Source organism: Triticum dicoccoides, chromosome 5A (genome assembly GCF_002162155.2).
Source record: "Triticum dicoccoides isolate Atlit2015 ecotype Zavitan chromosome 5A, WEW_v2.0, whole genome shotgun sequence".
NCBI classification, from domain to species: Eukaryota; Viridiplantae; Streptophyta; class Magnoliopsida; order Poales; family Poaceae; genus Triticum; species Triticum dicoccoides.
In genome coordinates, this window is record NC_041388.1 from 648,121,287 (window position 1) to 648,141,634 (window position 20,348).

At 51.7% G+C, this 20,348-nt stretch overlaps 1 protein-coding gene across 1 annotated transcript; it reads left to right on the forward strand.

The window, feature by feature from the left end:
- Window positions 1-16,159: 16,159 nt before the first annotated feature.
- On the forward strand, window positions 16,160-19,074 carry LOC119303724 (DUF21 domain-containing protein At1g55930, chloroplastic-like). Its single transcript, XM_037580861.1, has one exon. It carries the CDS (start codon window positions 16,216-16,218, stop codon window positions 18,295-18,297), a length of 2,082 nt encoding a protein of 693 aa, XP_037436758.1. The 5' UTR covers window positions 16,160-16,215; the 3' UTR covers window positions 18,298-19,074.
- The last annotated feature ends 1,274 nt before the right edge of the window (window positions 19,075-20,348 follow it).

A 20,348-nucleotide genomic window follows, 5' to 3' on the forward strand; every position in this document is an offset into this window, starting at 1 on the left:
TAGTCAACGGATCTGCTACATTCAGGTCCGTATGTACTTTACAAATATCTATGTCTCCATTTTGAACACTTTCACGAATGGATTTGAAGCGACGCTTGATATGCCTGGTCTTCCTGTGAAACCTGGGCTCCTTGGCAAGGGCAATAGCTCCAGTGTTGTCACAGAAGAGAGTCATCGGGCCCGATGCATTGGGAATGACTCCTAGGTCCGTAATGAACTCCTTCACCCAGATTGCTTCTTGTGCTGCCTCCGAGGCTGCCATGTACTCCGCTTCACATGTAGATCCCGCCACAACGCTTTGCTTGCAACTGCACCAGCTTACTGCCCCACCATTCAAAATATACACGTATCCGGTTTGTGACTTAGAGTCATCAAAATCTGTGTCGAAGCTAGCATCGACGTAACCCTTTACGATGAGCTCTTCGTCACCTCCATAAACGAGAAACATATCCTTAGTCCTCTTCAGGTACTTTAGGATATTCTTGACCGCTGTCCAGTGTTCCATGCCGGGAATACTTTGGTACTTCCTACCAAACTTATGGCAAGGTTTACATCAGGTCTGGTACACAGCATGGCATACATAATAGACCCTATGGCCGAGGCATAGGGGACGACACTCATCTTTTCTCTATCTTCTGCCGTGGTCGGGCATTGAGCCGTGCTCAATTGCACACCTTGCAATACATGCAAGAACCCCTTCTTGGACTGATCCATATTGAACTTCTTCAATATCTTGTCAAGGTACGTACTCTGTGAAAGACCAATGAGGCGTCTCGTTCTATCTCTATAGATTTTGATGCCTAATATATAAGCAGCTTCTCCAAGGTCCTTCATTGAAAAACACTTGTTCAAGTAGGCCTTTATGCTTTCCAAGAATTCTATATCATTTCCCATCAACAGTATGTCATCCACATATAATATGAGAAATGCTACAGAGCTCCCACTCACTTTCTTGTAAACACAGGCTTCTCCATAAGTCTGCGTAAACCCAAACGCTTTGATCATCTCATCAAATCGAATGTTCCAACTCCGAGATGCTTGCACCAGCCCATAGATTGAGCGTTGGAGCTTGCACACCTTGTTAGCATTCTTAGGATCGACAAAACCTTCCGGCTGCATAATATACAATTCTTCCTTAAGAAAGCCGTTAAGGAATGTCGTTTTGACGTCCATTTGCCATATCTCATAATCATAGAATGCGGCAATTGCTAACATGATTCGAACGGACTTCAGCTTCGCTACGGGTGAGAAAGTCTCATCGTAGTCAACCCCTTGAACTTGTCGATAACCCTTAGCGACGAGTCGAGCCTTGTAGATGGTCACATTACCATCTGCGTCTGTCTTCTTCTTAAAAATCCATTTATTTTCTATGGCTCGCCGATCATCGGGCAAGTCAGTCAAAGTCCATACTTCGTTTTCATACATGGATCCTATCTCGGATTTCATGGCTTCTAGCCATTTGTCGGAATCTGGGCCCGCCATCGCTTCCTCATAGTTCGAAGGTTCACTGTTGTCTAACAACATGATTTCCAAGACAGGGTTGCCGTACCACTCTAGTACGGAACATGTCCTTGTGGACCTATGAAGTTCAGTAGCAACTTGATCTGAAGTTTCATGATTATCATCATTAACTTTCTCTCTAGTCGGTGCAGGCACCTCAGGAACATTTTCCTGAGTTGCGCCACTTTCCGGTTCAAGAGGTAATACTTCATCAAGTTCTACTTTCCTCCCACTTACTTCTTTCTAGAGAAACTCTTTCTCTAGAAAGGATCCATTCTTGGCAACAAAGATCTTGCCTTCGGATCTGAGGTAGAAGGTATACCCAATAGTTTCTTTAGGGTATCCTATGAAGACGCATTTTTCCGACTTGGGTTCGAGCTTTTCAGGTTGAAGTTTCTTGACATAAGCATCGCATCCCCAAACTTTTAGAAATGACAGCTTAGGTTTCTTCCCAAACCATAATTCATACGGTGTCGTCTCAACGGATTTCGACGGAGCCCTATTTAAAGTGAATGCGGCAGTCTCTAAAGCATAGCCCCAAAATGACAGTGGTAGATCTGTAAGAGACATCATAGATCGCACCATATCCAATAGAGTGTGATTACGACGTTCGGACACACCATTACGCTGAGGTGTTCCAGGCGGCGTGAGTTGTGAAACTATTCCACATTTCCTTAAGTGCGTGCCAAATTCGTGACTCAAGTATTCTCCCCCATGATCTGATCGCAAGAACTTCCTGTCACGTTGATTCTCAACCTCACTTTGAAATTCCATGAACTCTTCAAAGGTCTCAGTCTTGTGTTTCATTAAGTATACATACCCATATCTACTCAAGTCATCAGTGAGAGTGAGAACATAACGATAGCCACCACGAGCCTCAACACTCATTGGACCGCACACATCAGTATGTATGATTTCCAATAAGTTGGTTGCTCGCTCCATTGTTCCTGAGAGCGGAGTCTTGGTCATTTTACCCATGAGGCATGGTTCGCACGTGTCAAATGATTCGTAATCAAGAGACTCCAAAAGTCCATCTGCATGGAGCTTCTTCATGCGTTTGACACCTATGTGACCAAGGCGGCAGTGCCACAAGTATGTGGGACTATCATTATCAACCTTACATCTTTTGGTATTCACACTATGAATATGTGTAACATTACGCTCGAGATTCATTAAACCATTCACCAGCGGGGCATGACCATAAAACATATCTCTCATATAAATAGAACAACCATTATTCTCGGATTTAAATGAGTAGCCATCTCAAATTAAACGAGATCCTGATACAATGTTCATGCTCAAAGCTGGCACTAAATAACAATTATTGAGGTTTCAAACTAACCCCGTAGGTAAATGTAGAGGTGGCGTGCCGACGGCGATCACATCGACCTTGGAACCATTCCCGACGCGCATCGTCACCTCGTCCTTCGCCAGTCTCCGCTTATTCCGCAGCTCCTGCTTTGAGTTACAAATGTGAGCAACCGCACCGGTATCAAATACCCAGGAGCTACTACGAGTACTGGTAAGGTACACATCAATTACATGTATATCACATATACCTTTAGTGTTGCCGGCCTTCTTGTCTGCTAAGTATTTGGGGCAGTTCCGCTTCCAGTGACCACTTCCCTTGCAGTAAAAACACTCAGTCTCGGGCTTGGGTCCATTCTTTGGCTTCTTCCCGGCAGCTTGCTTACCGGGCGCGGCAACCCCCTTGCCGTCCTTGAAGTTCTTCTTACCCTTGCCTTTCTTAAACTTAGTGGTTTTATTCACCATCAACACTTGATGTTCCTTTTTGATCTCCACCTCCGCTGATTTCAGCATTGAATATACCCCAGGAAATGGTCTTTTCCATCCCCTGCATATTGAAGTTCATCACAAAGCTCTTGTAGCTCGGTGGAAGCGACTGAAGGATTCTGTCAATGACCGCGTCATACGGGATATTAACTCCCAGCTGAGTCAAGCGGTTGTGCAACCCAGACATTTTGAGTATGTGCTCACTGACAGAACTATTTTCCTCCATCTTACAACTGAAGAACTTGTCGGAGACTTCATATCTCTCGACCCGGGCATGAGCTTGGAAAACTATTTTCAGCTCTTCGAACATCTCATATGCTCTGTGTTGCTCAAAACGCTTTTGGAGCCCCGGTTCTAAGCTATAAAGCATGCCGCACTGAACAAGGGAGTAATCATCAGCATGCTGCTGCCAAGCGTTCATAACGTCTTGGTTCTCTGGGATGGGTGCGTCACCTAGCGGTGCTTCTAGGACATAATCTTTCTTGGCAGCTATGAGGATGATCGTCAGGTTCCGGACCCAGTCCGTATAGTTGCTGTCATCATCTTTCAGCTTGGTTTTCTCTAGAAATGCGTTGAAGTTGAGGGCAGCATTAGCGTGGGCCATTTGATCTACAAGACATATTGTAAAGATTTTAGACTAAGTTCATGACAATTAAGTTCATCTAATTAAATTATTCAATGAACTCCCACTCACATAGACATCCCTCTAGTCATCTAAGTGAAACATGATCCGAGTCAACTAGGCCGTGTCCGATCATCACGTGAGACGGACTAGTCAACATCGGTGAACATCTTCATGTTGATCGTATCTTCTATACGACTCATGCTCGACCTTTCGGTCTTCTGTGTTCCGAGGCCATGTCTGTACATGCTAGGTTCGTCAAGTCAACCTAAGTGTATTGCGTGTGTAAATCTGGCTTACACCCGTTGTATTCGAACGTTAGAATCTATCACACCCGATCATCACGTGGTGCTTCGAAACAACGAACCTTCGCAACGGTGCACAGTTAGGGGGAACACTTTCTTGAAATTATTACGAGGGATCATCTTATTTAAGCTACCGTCGTTCTAAGCAAATAAGATGTAAAACATGATAAACATCACATGCAATCAAATAGTGACATGATATGGCCAATATCATTTTGCTCCTTATGATCTCCATCTTTGGGGCGCCATGATCATCGTTATCACCGGCATGACACCATGATCTCCATCATCATGATCTCCATCATCGTGTCTTCATGAAGTTGTCTCGTCATCTATTACTTCTACTACTATGGCTAATGGTTTAGCAATAAAGTAAAGTAATTACATGACGTTATATATTGACACGCAGGTCATAAATAAATTAAGACAGCTCCTATGGCTCCTGCCGATTGTCATACTCATCGACATGCAAGTCGTGATTCTATTACAAGAACATGATCAATCTCATACACCACATATATCATTCATCACATCCTTTTGTCCATATCACATCACACGGCACATGCTGCAAAAACAAGTTAGATGTCCTCTAATTGTTGTTGCAAATTTTTACGTGGCTGCTATAGGTTTCTTAGCAAGAACATTTCTTACCTACGCCAAAACCACAACCTGATATGCCAATTTCTATTTACCCTTCATAAGGACCCTTTTCATCGAATCCGATCCGACTAAAGTGGGAGAGACAGACACCCGCTCGCCACCTTATGCAACTAGTGCATGTCAGTCGGTGAAACCAGTCTCGCGTAAGCGTACGTGTAAGGTCGGTCCGGGCCGCTTCATCCCACGATGCCGCTGAATCAAGATAAGACTAGTAACGGCAAGTAAATTGACAAAATCAACACCCACAACAACTTGTGTTCTACTCGTGCATAGAAACTACGCATAGACCTAGCTCATGATGCCACTGTTGGGGAACGTAGCAGAATTTAAAATTTTCTACGCATCGCCAAGATCAATCTATGGATTTATCTAGCAACGAGGGAAAGGGGAGTGCATCTACATACCCTTGTAGATCGCGAGCAGACGCATTCAAGAGAATGGGTTGATGGAGTCGTACTCGTCGTGATCCAAATTACCGATGACCGAGCGCCGAACGGACGGCACGTCCGCGTTCAACACACGTATGGTTGGTGAAGACGTCTCCTCCTTCTTGATCCAGCAAGGGGAAGGAGAGGTTGATGGAGATCCAGCAGCACGACGGCGTGGTGGTGGAAGCAGCGGTGATCTCGGCAGGGCTTCGCCAAGCTCAGCGAGAGGGAGAGGTGTCACAGGAGGGAGAGGGAGGCGCCAGGGGCTTCGGTGCGCAGCCCTCGCTCCCCCCTCTTTATATAGGGGTCCAGGGGGGCGCCGGCCCCTCTAGATCCCATCTAGATGGGGGGCGGCGGCCAAGGGGGGTGGCTTGCCCCCCAAGCCAAGTGGGGCGCCCCCACCCCTAGGGTTTCCAACCCTAGGTGCAGGGGGGGCCCAAGGGGGGCGCACCAGCCCATAAGGGGCTGGTTCCCTCCCACTTCAGCCCATGGGGCCCTTCGGGATAGGTGACCCCACCCGGTGGACCCCCGGGACCCTTTCGGTGGTCCCGTTACAATACCGGTGACCCCCAAAACTTTCCCGGTGGCCGAAACTAGACTTCCTATATACAATTCTTCACTTTCGAACCATTTCGGAACTCATCGTGACATAAGGGATCTCATCCGGGACTCCGAACAACTTTCGGGTTACCGCATACTAATATCTCAACAACCCTAGCGTCACCGAACCTTAAGTGTGTGACCCTACGGGTTCGGGAGACACACAGACATGAGCGAGACGACTCTCCAGTCAATAACCAATAGCGGGATCTGGATACCCATGTTGGCTCCCACATGCTCCTCGATGATCTCATTGGATGAACCACGATGTCGAGGATTCAATCAATCCCGTATACAATTCCTTTTGTCAGTCGGTACATTACTCGCCCAAGATTCGATCGTCGGTATCCCAATTCCTCGTTCAATCTCGTTACCGGCAAGTCACTTTACTCGTACCGTAATGCATGATCTCGTGATCAACCACTTGGTCACATTGAGCTCATTATGATGATGCATTATCGAGTAGGCCCAGAGATACCTCTCCGTCATACGGAGTGACAAATCCTAGTCTCGATTCATGCCAACCCAACAGACACTTTCGGAGATACCCGTAGTGCACCTTTATAGTCACCCAGTTACGTTGTGACGTTTGGCACACCCAAAGCACTCCTACGGTATCCGGGAGTTGCACAATCTCATGGTCTAAGGAAATGATACTTGACATTCGGAAAAGCCCTAGCAAACGAACTACACGATCTTGTGCTATGCTTAGGATTGGGTCTTGTCCATCACATCATTCTCCTAATGATGTGATCCCGTTATCAATGACAACTAATGTCCATAGTCAGGAAACCATGAATATCTTCTGATCAACGAGCTAGTCAACTAGAGGCTCACTAGGGACGTGTTGTGGTCTATGTATTCACACATGTATTACGATTTCCGGATAACACAATTATAGCATGAACAATAGACAATTATCATGAACAAGGAAATATAATAATAACCATTTTATTATTGCCTCTAGGGCATATTTCCAACAGCATGGAGACTTATTCAAAGGCCAAACAGTATGTGTGCAAAATCTTTGAAGTCGAAGTATTACCCAAAAGGTAATCTTTTGGGTACGGTCTTCCCCTCGGATGCTTCTCCTGTTTGGCGAGGGATTGAACATGGCCTTGAGTTGTTAAAAAAGGGCATGATATGGAGAGTGAGAAATGGAAAAGTATCTAGATTTGTCGGCGTTCTGGGAATGGGGGTCCCCAGACTTGCCTGCCTGCGGCCTGCGGCGTGGCTCAAAGGGGGCCCCAGCACGGCCCATCTTCATCAACACAGACCCAAGACCCTCGTGAGGGGCCAAGCCTCGCGGGGCGGATGACACGGAGCTTCCTCAGGCACGGCCTCACCAGGCTGGCTCACGAGGAGGCGGAGAGATCAAGGCGGGGTACCTCACGAGGTGCCCGTGACGCAAGCCATGACGACCAAGGGCGCCAGGCGGGCGCCAACCCGCGCAGTGTCCTCCTTTCCCCTTTGGTGCAAAGGGGGCAAGCGCAGCCGCGGAGTACCGAGGCATCAGGCAAAGGTTGCCGTTTCGGTGCAACAAGACCAAGACCAGGAGGACCGTAAGATGGAGGTCATCGTGGAGCCCAAGACGGCGTCACCACCAGAGCTTTGTGCAGGCGAGGACCAACTTTAGTCAGGATAAGTGTACTAGATGTTCCCCTTCAAAATGGCCAATTGTTGGCGCCCTTCCCGCTCAATATTTGGGAAGAGGCCCAGGGCCATTGCCTATAAATAGGACCAACCACCCACAAGGTTCGGGGGTTCGGGTTCAAGGTAAAAGGAAGGTTAGAGACAGAGATCGAGGATCAAGAATCAGATCGAAATCAGAGAGAGAGAAGGGTGACTGAACTCCTCCTAGCAGTTCGTCCCCCCCCAGCAAAGAACAGACCCTCGCGAGGCCGTTCTTCCTTGTATTGTTCATCACCATCAGCCCAAGAGGCAATCCACCACATCACACACTAGAGTAGGGTATTACACCACAACGGTGGCCCGAACCAGTATAAACCCTGTGTCTCTTGTGTTGTTCTTTCTTTAGCTTAGATCTTAGCGAGGCGGAGGGGTGCAGGTAGGTAGGAGGCAAAATCTCCGCGCACACCCAGTGTTTGAACCTCAAGGGTCTGCCGGAACCTGAAATCCGACATTTGGCGCACCAGGTAGGGGTGCGCCGGAATTCGTCTTCCACCACCCCGTTCTCCTCCGACCATCGCGCCCATGTCTGACGCTCGTCGGGCCCGTGCCGAGCGCCGGGCCGCTCTCGCTTCCCGCGTCGCCCAGACGGCTCCTGTCGACGGGCGTCCTCGCCGTTCCCCGTCACCTGCCGTCAACACCGCCACCGGCCCGGCGGGGGACGAGCAGCAAGCATCGTCTCAGCATCTGTCAGTGCGGCAAGACGACCGCACCGCTACTCCCTCGCTCACACCAGCTGGTTCTTCGTCCCGCGCGCTCCGTGCACCCATGGAGGCTCGAGCTGCGCTCATCGTGGCAAATGAGCTCCTGCACTACCGTCCCGTCGACGACGTCTACGAAGAATGGCTTGACCGCGTCGCCGAGCTCGTCCGCAGGGGGCTCTCCTGCGCCGTCCGTTCCGCTGCACCGCATCCCGCCCCACGCGGGCGACGAGGCTCCGGCGGCGCCCCGGCCGCCTCCTCCTCTAGAAGGCGCCATGGCTCCAAGGCGCGTGGCCCCTGGGCGGAACCCGCTCCGTCAGGTGCCAGCGCGGCAAGAGCAGAGCTGCCAAGAAGCCCCTCGCCCGCAAGAAGCTGCCCGGGCGCTCCCTGCTCCAGCACGTCACGGCCATGCTCCTGCTCCCGCACGCCAAGACCCCGCGCTGTTCCCAGCTGCAGCGCGTGAGGACATGCAAGACCAAGCTCTCCGTCACCCAAGGCCTCCCGTGGCCACATCAGGCTGTCGTGCCTTCACCATCGAGCTACGCAGCGTCACGTGGCCCGGCAAGTTCAAGCCAGACCTGCCTCCTCGTTACGATGGCACGGCCGACCCTGCGGAGTTCCTCCAGCTCTATGAGCTGGGCATCGAAGCTGCCAACGGAGACGAGAAGGTCATGGTGAACTGGTTTCCCATGGCGCTCAAGGACGGGGCCCGCACCTGGCTCCTGAACCTGGCCCCGGGCACGATCTCCTCCTGGGACGAGATGCGCACCCGCTTCATCGCCAACTTCCAAGGTACTCGCGACCGGCCACCCACCGTGAGCGACGTGCGCCGCATCAAGCAACAACACGGGGAGACCCTGCAGAAGTACATCCAGCGCTTCAACAATGCACGCCTCAAGATTCCCAAGGTGACCGAGGAGGCCATCATCTCGGCCTTCTCCGACGGCGTGCGCGATGTCAAGATGAAGGAGGAGTTGGCGATGCATGAAGACCTGTGCACTTCCTTAGAACTATTCAACTTGGCAACCAAGTGCGCCAGGGCCGAGGAAGGGTGTCTCTCCCTCCTCGAGCTGCCTGCCGCAGACCCCAAGGCCAAGGATGTGAAGCGCAAGGGGGCTGCCATGCTCGCGGCAGAACCAGACACCAAGCGGGGCAGAGATCTGCCCGAACCTCCCAAGGGCAGTCGATACTGTGTGTACCACGACCTCCACACCCACAACACCAACGAATGTCAAGAGCTCCGAGCCGTGCGAGAAGGAAGGATCGGCCGTCGCCCCGACCGCGGTGACCGGGGCTAAGGTCGAGGAGGAGGAAGGAACGCAGGACGCTGGGAAGACCGTGGCCCGCGCCAAGGGTGGCGCGATCAACCTCGCGAGGATCGCTGGCAAGATCCGCCTCGCGAGGGAGACTGGAGGGATCAGCCTCGCGAGGATCTCCCACAAGGCAACGTAGGCCTCCCTCCGCTGCCGCCGTAGCCAAGGAGGAACGAGGACTGCCACTAGGACGAGGGGGCTGGGGGCTTCCAGGAGCCGCGCGCGATCGCCTGCATCCTGGGCGGGGCTCAAGCCCCAGCCTCTCAACGCATCTTCCAGCAGTTCGCCCGCGAAGTGAATGCAGTCCTCTCCAAGCTCGAAGCCACGCGCCCTCTCAGGTGGTCGGCGTGCGCCATCATGTTCAGCTCAGCAGATCAGCTCAAGTGTGCGGCTACAGCCGGAGTCCTCCCGATGCTTTGTTCCCCAATCATCAGCAACGTGGTGGTCATCAGGACCCTCATCGATGGTGGGGCAGGGCTCAACGTCCTGTCCGTGGAAACATTCAACAATCTCCAAGTGCCCTACAGCCAGCTTCTGCCAACCAAGCCTTTCTCCGGAGTCACCGACGGCTCCACGGCCCCGATTGGGCAGGTCTGCCTCCCTGTCACCTTCGGGGCACGCGACAACTACCGCACCGAGCTCATCGACTTCGACGCCGCTCACATTCGCCTGCTGTACAACGCCATCCTTGGGTACCCAACGCTGGCCAAGTTCATGGTCGTGACTCACCACGGCTACAACGTCCTAAAGATGCCAGGAAGTAGCGGAGTCATCACGGTGCCCTGTGAAGAGAAGGACGCGATGTGTTCCCTGGAGCGATCCTTTCAGGCCGCGTCACTGGAAGACCCGGATCGCGGAAGCAGGAGGCGTCCCGAGACCGCCCCCAAGAAGAAGAAGACATCGTCCGGCCCGGCCCCTCAGGAGGCAGGCCCCTCTGTGCCCGCGCCTGCCCAGGGGGAACCTTCTTCCATCGCATAGGAAAGCGCGCCCGGCGCCCTCCTCAGGCAGGGCTCGGGGGCTCTCCCCTGGAGGGCCACCGACCTGGCTAGGGTCATGAGGGAGGCGCTTGGGCACCACATGGAGGCGTGTTTCGAAGCACGTTTCCCTTAAGAAGGAGTAAGTCAAGGAGAGCCAGACCCTCAGGAGTTCGTCAGCAAGGCCATTCAGGAGCTACAGGAGTCAAGAGTCATGAAAGGCGGCCGCCGCCTACTAGCAGTGGCTCCCCATCCAGGCAAGGATGGTGGGCTGCGCGTCTGCATCGACATACCAGGGCTCAATTGAGTCGCCTCTCTGGAGCGCCTCTGGCCCTCGCGAGTGGGGCACTGCGGAGGTCCACCCCACAACTACGTTCGCATGCCTTACGGCTTACCGAACGCGGCTGCCACGTACCAGCGCCTCATGAGGGGCATCATGGAGGCACAAGAGGCCAGGCGTTCCACAGCCCTGGCGGAGATGGAGATGGTCCGTGAGGAGCCACCAGCGCCTCCGGAGCCTCCCGAGGCCCCTAGGCCTGGGGGCTCGTGAGGATCGGCTTCCGCAGCCCACCGAGTCTGCTACACCAACAGTCCTTCATCCTCAACATCATCAGGTGACATCTTTCAAGTTTCATTTCCAGCTGGGAGCGCCCCCCCAGGGCTGCATTATTCCCAGGCCGCGTGGGTCCGTCCCTGCGGCATGTATCCCTTTTTATTTCATATTGTTAGCTTACCTTGTTGGGGGCGCCCCTCGGGTCGCATCATCCCCAAGTCGCTCGGGCCTGACCCAGTGATGTCCGCCTTCCCAGCATCTATTTGAATGAATCCACTCCTTCGCGGCTAATGTGTTTGACCTAGTTGCCCGCTCAACTGACGCCAACTGACGGAACTGCTCCCAAACGGCACGACGCTTGCGCATGGGTCCGTCCCTGCAACGCCGACAAACCTGAATGGCTGAGCTCTGGCCGCAGCAGCCCCGCATGGCGCCACCTCATCAAGCCTTCAGTGCCTCATCGCCCCTCGGAAGCAACCAACGGCTGACTGTCAATTGTCATGGCAACCCCTCGTTCTTTCTATGATGGGTTTACAGGATCTCCTAAAGGAGTCGCGTCAGGCGAGGCCCTTGCGGTGTCTTCTTCACTCTCATCCGCGCGAACCGCTTGCACGTTAAAGGGGGGGTGCCTGAGCATCGCGACTCAGGGCTCCTACTGGCTCTCCAGCCCTCACCCTCTGGCCTTGTCCACGGCATTGCGACCTGGCATACCAGCGACGGCTGAGACTCGCTCGAGGGCCGGGACCCGAGGACGTAGATCAGAAAGGGGAACAAAGGCGAGAGGGGAGGGACACGCGAGGACCTTGCCGAGCAGCCTCACGCCTGCCGATGCACGGACCCGGCGACACACCAGAGAGCGACCCCTGATTCTCGAGATAAGTCACCACCCGGAAGCGCCAGCTACCGTGGCACCATCCCCGCACCTAATGCAATCCCGTGTTAGCGACGCCGCTCTCCTTTCTCACCGAACGACGGCTGCTTGAGCGCCAAAAAAAAGAGAGGAGACCTCCTGAGCATCGTGACTCAGGGGCTCTTACCGAACTCTGGGTCGCTCACCTCCTGGCCTTGACCACGGCATTGCGACCTGGCATACCAGCAACGGCTGAAGCCGCCTTGGGACTGGGACCTGTCGGCGCAGAGCACCAAGCCCTTGTGAGGTTCGAAAGGGAGAACTGAGCCAAGACGGAATGAGCAACTCGCACAATTCTACGACAAGGGTTACATTAACAAAATAGGATCACATGCACCTTACAAGCCCCCACGGGACGCGTCTTTGATTCCTCGCAGGGAACAGATCCTAAAAGGATGCTAACTACGCGCGCCCCTGCAAAAGACGTCATCATCAACAGTGGGCCGTCAAGCACCGGCGCCAACCCCATCCAGATCAGAGGTGGCGACGGCCTGACGAGCCCGCCCTGCTCCAGGAGCGGCGCCGGCTCGGGGGCTCGTAGCTGTCGTCGCTCGTCCCCGGAGTCGTGAAGAGCTCGCCGGAGTCGCTGGAACCTTCGACGCCTCCACCGCCTGAGGAGCCGCCAAGGGAGCGGTCGGCGGGCCCAGTCCTCACCGCAGCAGGGTCCCGGCCACCTCTCTCGGGGCAGCACTCCAGCCGACGCCCGTTCGCATCGAAGACCTTGAAGAACATCACCGAAGCACCGTCGTACTCCAAGTGGATCATGAAGGCGCCGCTTGTCCTGCAAACCCGGGCGACTTCGCTCTATCCCTGAGTCATGAAGACCTCGCCCGGGGCGACGACCGCGACCTCTGCCTCGGTCGCGAGGGTGCTGCAACCGGCGTGCTGCAGCCAAAGCTCCAGGAGTTCTCCCTGCGGGATGATGGAGGCGAAGAAGGGAGGAAGGCGAATCCAAGACTAAGGAGGCATGGCGGCGTGCAGCACGAACTCTCGGGAGGAGCCCTCGGTGTGGACCCCAGGGGGGACGACCCACACCTTCGTGACCCATCGGCGCAGATGGCGGCGCCGCCCGTGGCGATCAGCATCAACTCCTTCACAGCCCTCGATGTGGGCATACAAGGGAAGCGGGAACCCCGGCGGTGCCCGCTCGCACCAGGGCCTCGACACCACCTGATGGGCCCCCTCGTCCGGGCCGCGGAGGGCGAGCCGTTTCTTCGGCGGGAGCGGGTCTGGTTCCTCTCGGGGAGCCTTTCCCTTCTCTGCCGTCGAGAACCGACGGATCGGAGCCATCGCAGCAAGACGGAGCAAGGACCGGGAAGAAGGAGAAGCAAGAAGGGATGGACTGGAAGGGCGCGCGCTGTTCCGTACTTATGGCCGGCAAAGGCCAACCGCCGACCTCCACGATCGCAGGTAATCATGACCCGCTTTGCATGTAGGGGCTTGTCCAATCCGTGCAGTTGCCGAGGCGCCATGGGAAAGTGGAGACGCCCACGTCCAATCAACCGCCACGCGGCGCCCAAGACCACATGCTGTTAGGGCCCGCGGCGCTTCGCTCTTGCCCTTCCGCCTCCCTGCACGGCCAAGTCCGGGCGCGCCTTGGGCCCGGGGGCTACTGTCGGCGTTCAGGTAGAGAGAGAGAGAAGGGTGACTGAGCTCCTCCCAGCAGTTCATCGCCCCAGCCAAGAACAGACCCTCGCGAGGCTGTTCTTCCTTGTATTGTTCATCATCATCAGCCCAAGAGGCAATCCACCACACCACACACTGGAGTAGGGTATTACACCACAATGGTGGCCCGAACCAGTATAAACCCTGTGTCTCTTGTGTTGTTCTTTCCTTAGCTTAGATCTTAGCGAGGCGGAGGGGTGCAGGTAGGTAGGAGGCGAAATCTCCGCGCGCACCCCAGTGTTCGAACCTCAAGGGTCTGCCGGAACCCGAAATCTGACAAGATTCTTAGAGATAATTGGATCCCTCGCCAAGAGGGGATGTCGGTCCTGTCCCTTAAAAGCAGAAGCAGAATTCATTGGGTGAACCAATTGATTATGCCAAACACAAATGTATGGAATAGGCCTTTGGTTCATTGTCTATTCCATGATTTTGATGCTATTGAGATATGCAAAATTAAAATACCTTCAAGACCTGTTGATGACTTGCTGGCTTGGAATTATGAAAAGAATGGTTGCTTTACGGTGAGGAGCGCTTACAAACTGGGGCTGAACCTAAAAAATGGGACAAGCTAGGAAGAAACATCACATAGCCACGGCAATGGAAGAGAGTCTCTTTGGAACCTCATTTGGAAAGCACACATTCCCCACAGGGCCAGAATATTTGCGTGGAGAGCCGCTACTGATTCCTTACCAACAAAAGAAAACAAATTGAAGAGGACTTTGGAACATGATAGCATTTGCAATATTTGTGGTAGGGAGCTTGAGGATGCACACCATGCTACTGTTCGCTGCACTAAAGCTAGAGCTCTCAGAGAAGCAATGAGGGGGGGTATGGTCTTTGCTGAAAGAAGATTGTTTCGCTTGCTCCGGTCCCGATTGGATGTTGATGTTACTTAGCCAATGTGACAGCACCTCCAGAGATAAGATTTTGTTGTTGTTATGGAGAGCCTGGTATTTACGCGACGGCATTGTGCATCATGAACGTACTGTCTCCATCGCCGAATCTGTCATCTTCTTGTCTAATTACTGGAACTATCTTATGCATTAATTCAACGGATGACTTAAAGGGCAAGAGTCCTGTGGTTGAAATGCCTAGAGCAAAACAAGAGTTTAGTGCTCATGCATCCAATGCTTGGACTAGGGCCCCTGTTGGCTCTATGAAGGTAAATTCCGATGCATCTTTTATTGTTGGTACGGGTTTGGCTGCGGCGGAAATCATTGCAAGAAATAGCAATGGCGAGATTTTGTTTAGTGCGGGTTGGACCCTTCCTGATTGCAGTGATGCTGAAGAGGCTGAAGGGCAGGCGATGCTTTTAGGCATGCGAGCTCTGGAAAAAAGTATATATTGGTCCGACGATGTTCGAGACAGACTACGCAGCTGTGATTGAGGCCCTCAATGCAAATTCTGTGATCCTGCCAAGATGGTGGGCTACTTACAACGATTCTTTGGACTTGCTGAAGAATTCTCCATCTTGGAGAATAACAAAGATTGGAAGAGAGAGCAACGAGGCTGCTCATAAACTTGCTGCTTATGGTAGAGCTAATGGCAGTTTTTTTGTGATGGGCAGGGTGCCTTATAGTATAACTGATGTAATCTTGAAAGACAGTACTCTGGGTACAAAGTAATATATAACGCTCTCTTTTCCCTGTAAAAAAAATGATGATGACTTCAACATTTGCAGTGGTGGCATGACCACAAGCTTACATATCTAGTGATTGACATATTAGCACAAGATGTGTTAAGTGTATTCGTCTCAATGGTATCATTGGAGTCTGCTTTCATTCTAATTGGAATAATACTCAGCGAGAGAGGAACCAATCTCACAATTAATATGGTTAGGACACTAATGACCATGAAAGATGGGAAACTAGCCAGACAAAGAGCCCAACACACCACACATAGCACAGATCTACATCCATGTTCTAAAATCTTTAGCTAGACAATGAACAACTAGAAGATCAGTTGTAATCTTTGTAATTTTATTTTCTTTTTGTAATTTTGAGCAAGCTTTGTACTCTGCTTCAAGGGGAGTTTTACCTAGAATGTTTTAATGAGACATCTACTAATAAAGCTAAATACTTATTCATATGACACTTTGTCTCTTTTGAGGTTTTTTTGTATTTTTCTTAATTATTTTAGATTTTTCAACATTTTCCTCTTAATTTAGAATTTTCAGAATAAGAATAAAAATAAAAGGCTCGGATGGCTGAAATGGCCCACAAAGCTGAAAAGCAACATGGGCCGGCCCGCAGCTGTGTTGTGCCGGGCCGATCCCCATGGCCGGGCCTTCGGGCCGTCACGGCGCAGCCCATTTACAAATGTCCGACACGTCCATGCCGCGCCGGCCCATGCCCACGTGGCCAGGTTTGTTGCGCACCGGCCGCCGGCCCCACCCCCGCACCTCCGGCTCGATGGCATCATCCCCGCTTCGTCCCCTCACGCAACCACCCTCCGCCCCCGCCCGTCCAATCCACCTCACAATTCCGCCGCCGGCCGGCGCCATGTCGCCCCCTTCCACCCCATTCCCCTCCACGGCCTCGCTGCTCCTCGCCGGCAGCAGGCTCCCGCGGCTCCAGATCCAGTCGCCCCGCGCCCCCACCAAGCCCCCGTACCGCTCCGCCTCCCGCTCCCCCTGCCGCCCGTGGCTCCGCGGCGTCGCCAGGCGCCCCCTGCTCGTCCCCACGCCCGCTTCCCTCCGGGTGACGGCTGCTCCTTCGCTGGGGGTGGAGGCTGCGGATGAATCGGGCCGGCCGGCGGCTTCTCCTCCCCTGGCGGCGGAGGCTGAGGATGAATCGGGCGGCCGGCTGGCGGCTGCGAGGAGGGTCGCGGTGGCGCTTATCTGCAGCGCGCTGGCGGCGGTGTGGTGCCATCGGGCGCTTGCCGCGGGGGCCGCTGCGGCGGGAGCAGGCGCGGGGGCGTCCACGGCGGTGGAGGCGGCCGATGTGGTCGGCTGGGTGGCGCTGCGACTGCGAGGGAGCTGGCCCACGGTGCTGCAGGTTCTGCAGCTGCTCAGGGAGCAGGGCCTTATTCTCGCCCTATTACTCGGCCTCTCCGCCTTCTTCTCCATGGCCGAGACCTCCATCACCACGCTCTGGCCCTGGAAGGTCCGTGAGCTGGCCGATAAGGAACCCGAGAACGGCGTCTTCAAAATGCTCCGAAATGATGTCACTCGCTTCCTCACAACCATACTCATCGGCACAACTGTGGTTAACATTGGCGCAACGGCAATTGTCACCGAGGCGGCCACAGCAATGTTCGGTGAAGCAGGTGTCAGTGCAGCAACAGGCGTCATGACTGTCGCCGTTCTACTTCTTACAGAAATCACACCCAAGAATGTTGCAGTCCACAATGCCACAGAAGTTGCCAGGTTTGTGGTCAGACCAATCGCTTGGCTTTCAATCATCCTGTACCCCGTTGGGCGTATTGTTACAATTATATCCATGGGAATTCTAAAGCTTCTAGGCCTTAAAGGAAGAAGTGAGCCATATGTGACTGAAGATGAACTGAAGCTAATGCTCCGGGGAGCGGAGTTGAGTGGTGCAATTGCAGAAGACGAGCAGGATATGATTGAGAATGTGCTCGAGATTAAAGACACACATGTAAGGGAGGTGATGACACCTTTGGTAGATGTGGTTGCAATTGATGCAGCCGCAACACTGATTGATTTCAAAAACCTATGGGAAACCCACCAGTACTCTAGAGTTCCTGTATTTGAGGAGCGCATAGATAATATCGTGGGAATTGTATATGCAATGGACATGCTTGAATATGTTGAAGAGGCTGAGAAGTTGAAGGACATCACTGTGAAGGAAATCGCACATATGCCTATATACTTTGTCCCAGATTCCATGTCCGTTTGGAACCTGCTGAGAGAGTTCCGGATCAGGCAGGTTCATATGGCAGTGGTCCTCAATGAGTATGGTGGAACGATTGGTATCGTGACATTAGAAGATGTGGTGGAAGAAATAGTCGGTGAAATCTTTGATGAGAATGATTCAAAGGAGGAAATCCAGAAGAAAACAGGTAATATAGTAATGCTGGAAGATGGAACATTTGTTGTCGATGCAAACACATCTATAGACGATCTTTCTGAAGAGCTTGGTGTTAAAATACCAGAGGGCCATCAGTACGAGACCGTGTCTGGTTTTGTTTGTGAATCCTTTGGCTATATACCAGAAGAAGGTGGGAAAATGCTTGTGATACTCGAAAGGGATAAAAGCGAGGAGAATGGTGAATATCAGGACGAAGGATCTGATCACCAAGATGAACGAGAAGCAACTCAAGCTTATGAACTTGAGATACTTGAAGCTAATGCAAGAAAGGTCAGCAAAGTATGTTTCAAGCCAATAAGCAGCGAATGTGTAGACGTTGACAACAAGGGTGTCAACCGGCTGATGTCAAAAAAGATTATCAAACGGAAGAAGAAGGACTCTGGTAATTCTTCCGACAGCGATGATGACGACGAGTGCCCTGATATAACAGAAAATGGTTGTCCTGCAGAGCTAGTTTCATACTCAGATGATAGTGCGGAGCTAGAAGATTCTGGCAGTTCTGTGGGACAAGGTAACAAAGTAAACAATTAGCACCATTGTACTACTGGCAATAATTACAGCTCACCAACCTCCTGCCCTTGTTGCAACATACAACCGAAGAAGAGAAAAGAGGGAAAACATAATAGGCTACGGAAAACAGCGACAGTAACACCGAGGAGACTGCGAAGGCTAACAGCTTAGGACAACATTTCTAGTAACATTAGTAGTAATCTAGAGGTGCACTGAGGTGTCAGGCATCAACTTCGCTGCACGCGTGCTTGTAGGCCTCGCTGGGCCACGGTGAGTGAATCGCTGCCGAGCTGGATGGTTTTGCATTCCGAAGCAGTTTTGGTGGCTGGCACGACTGGACAGAAGGCAGTAGTGCCACACAGAGGCCTGTATGGATGCAGCAGCTCTGAGTGGAAGAATCATCTGACCGGCGGCTCCACTCAATTCTGGTTTTGTTACTGACAATGTGAGTGAAGTCGGGTCCGCGAGGGCGAGTATGTGGTAAAGCCTGACCTCCTGTTTCTCCTTGATCCTCTCCAGCTCGCTGAACCTTTGCTGCAGCAGCGCGATGGAGGAGAACATCAGCGTGCCTTCATTGCCATGCACCCCCATTGATGATTGATGAAGAGACATGCGATGATTGACTGCTCTCGTGTTGAGTTGGTGGAGTTTTTGTTTGTCTGGCTACTTTGGTCTGCTTTCTGTGTGCGTGTGTGGGGCTTTAGTGGTGGCAGCGGGGAAGAGCATTGTGAGTACTTTTGTAACCTGCAAGTTTTGTTGTGGTGCAGCTCGTAAAAATAAGTCAATTCCTGGATCCAACTTTTCATAACTGAATTGCATGATCTGTTCATTGAGTGCCATGTTCCTACTGTTATAGGTGGGGATTTTAGCTTAGTTAGATATCAATCTGATAAGAATAGTGACTCTCTGGATTTTAAATGACGTGATAGGTTTAATGCATGGGTAGATATCTGGTCTCTCATGCACATTCACTTATCTGGTAGACAGTTTACCTGAGCTAACAACCAGAGAAACTTCATTATGTCTAGGATTGATAGGATCTTTTGCACCACAAATTTAGATGCTATTTTCCCTTTATCTGCTGCTGGAGGCTTGGCAGTGATTATGTCACTTTTTCTGTGGGAACCTGCGTATAACAAGACACCTAGGTAAATCTAGTTTAAGTTTGAGAAATTGTGGTTGGCTAGGACTGACTTCTTGATTGACTTCTTGAAACTATTAGGAAGCTTGGAATAGTCACTGTGATTGTTCCAACTCTATAGATGTTTGGCAATAATTTAAAGTAAGAAAATTTAAGAAAGCATAAATGGGTTGGGGTGCTAACATAGAGTCTGCAATGAGAGACCACAAGAAAAGTATGTTGGAGGAGTATGATCTCTTAGATATAAATCTATGATATCCTATGTGTCTTATGTAGATCATGCTAGAATGCAGGAGGTTATTATAGAAATAAATAGCTTTTCATCTTTGGGTGATGGAAGAAACTAAGGCTAGAGATCTAGGGATAGATATTTTCTCTAGGGGGATACAAGTACATCTTGCTAATCAAAGGGAGAGGAAAACCCTATCCATGAACTAGCGAGACATGAGGGCCTTGTAATGTAACTGAAGTGGAGGACGATATAAGTAGCAACCAGATTATCTTGTTTGCTTTGAGAACAGACCTCACATATCATCCCTTAAAGAAGACTTCTTTAGACAAGAGGGAAAGTTAACTTAAGGAAAAGAATTCACTTGATGCACCTTTCTCCGAGGAGGAAGTGAAAGATGTTGCTTTTTGTTCTTCTTCTGATGGAGCTCCAGGCCTTGATGGCCTTTCTTTTATGTTTTAGCAAAAAAATATGGCATGTCACAGTGATTGCTTGGGGAAGCAATGATTTAGACTTGTTTAGACTGAACTTTGTCATGCTTACTCTTACTCCTGTTTAGCGAGTATCCCTGTTTACGTACTCTCCTTTTTTAAACTCCTCAAATGGGCTTTAGAAATGATCAACACTCAAATGGCCAACTGCATGTGGAATGATTTCGAGGGCACCACAACTTATTGTAGATGATTTGTACAGTAGCAAATA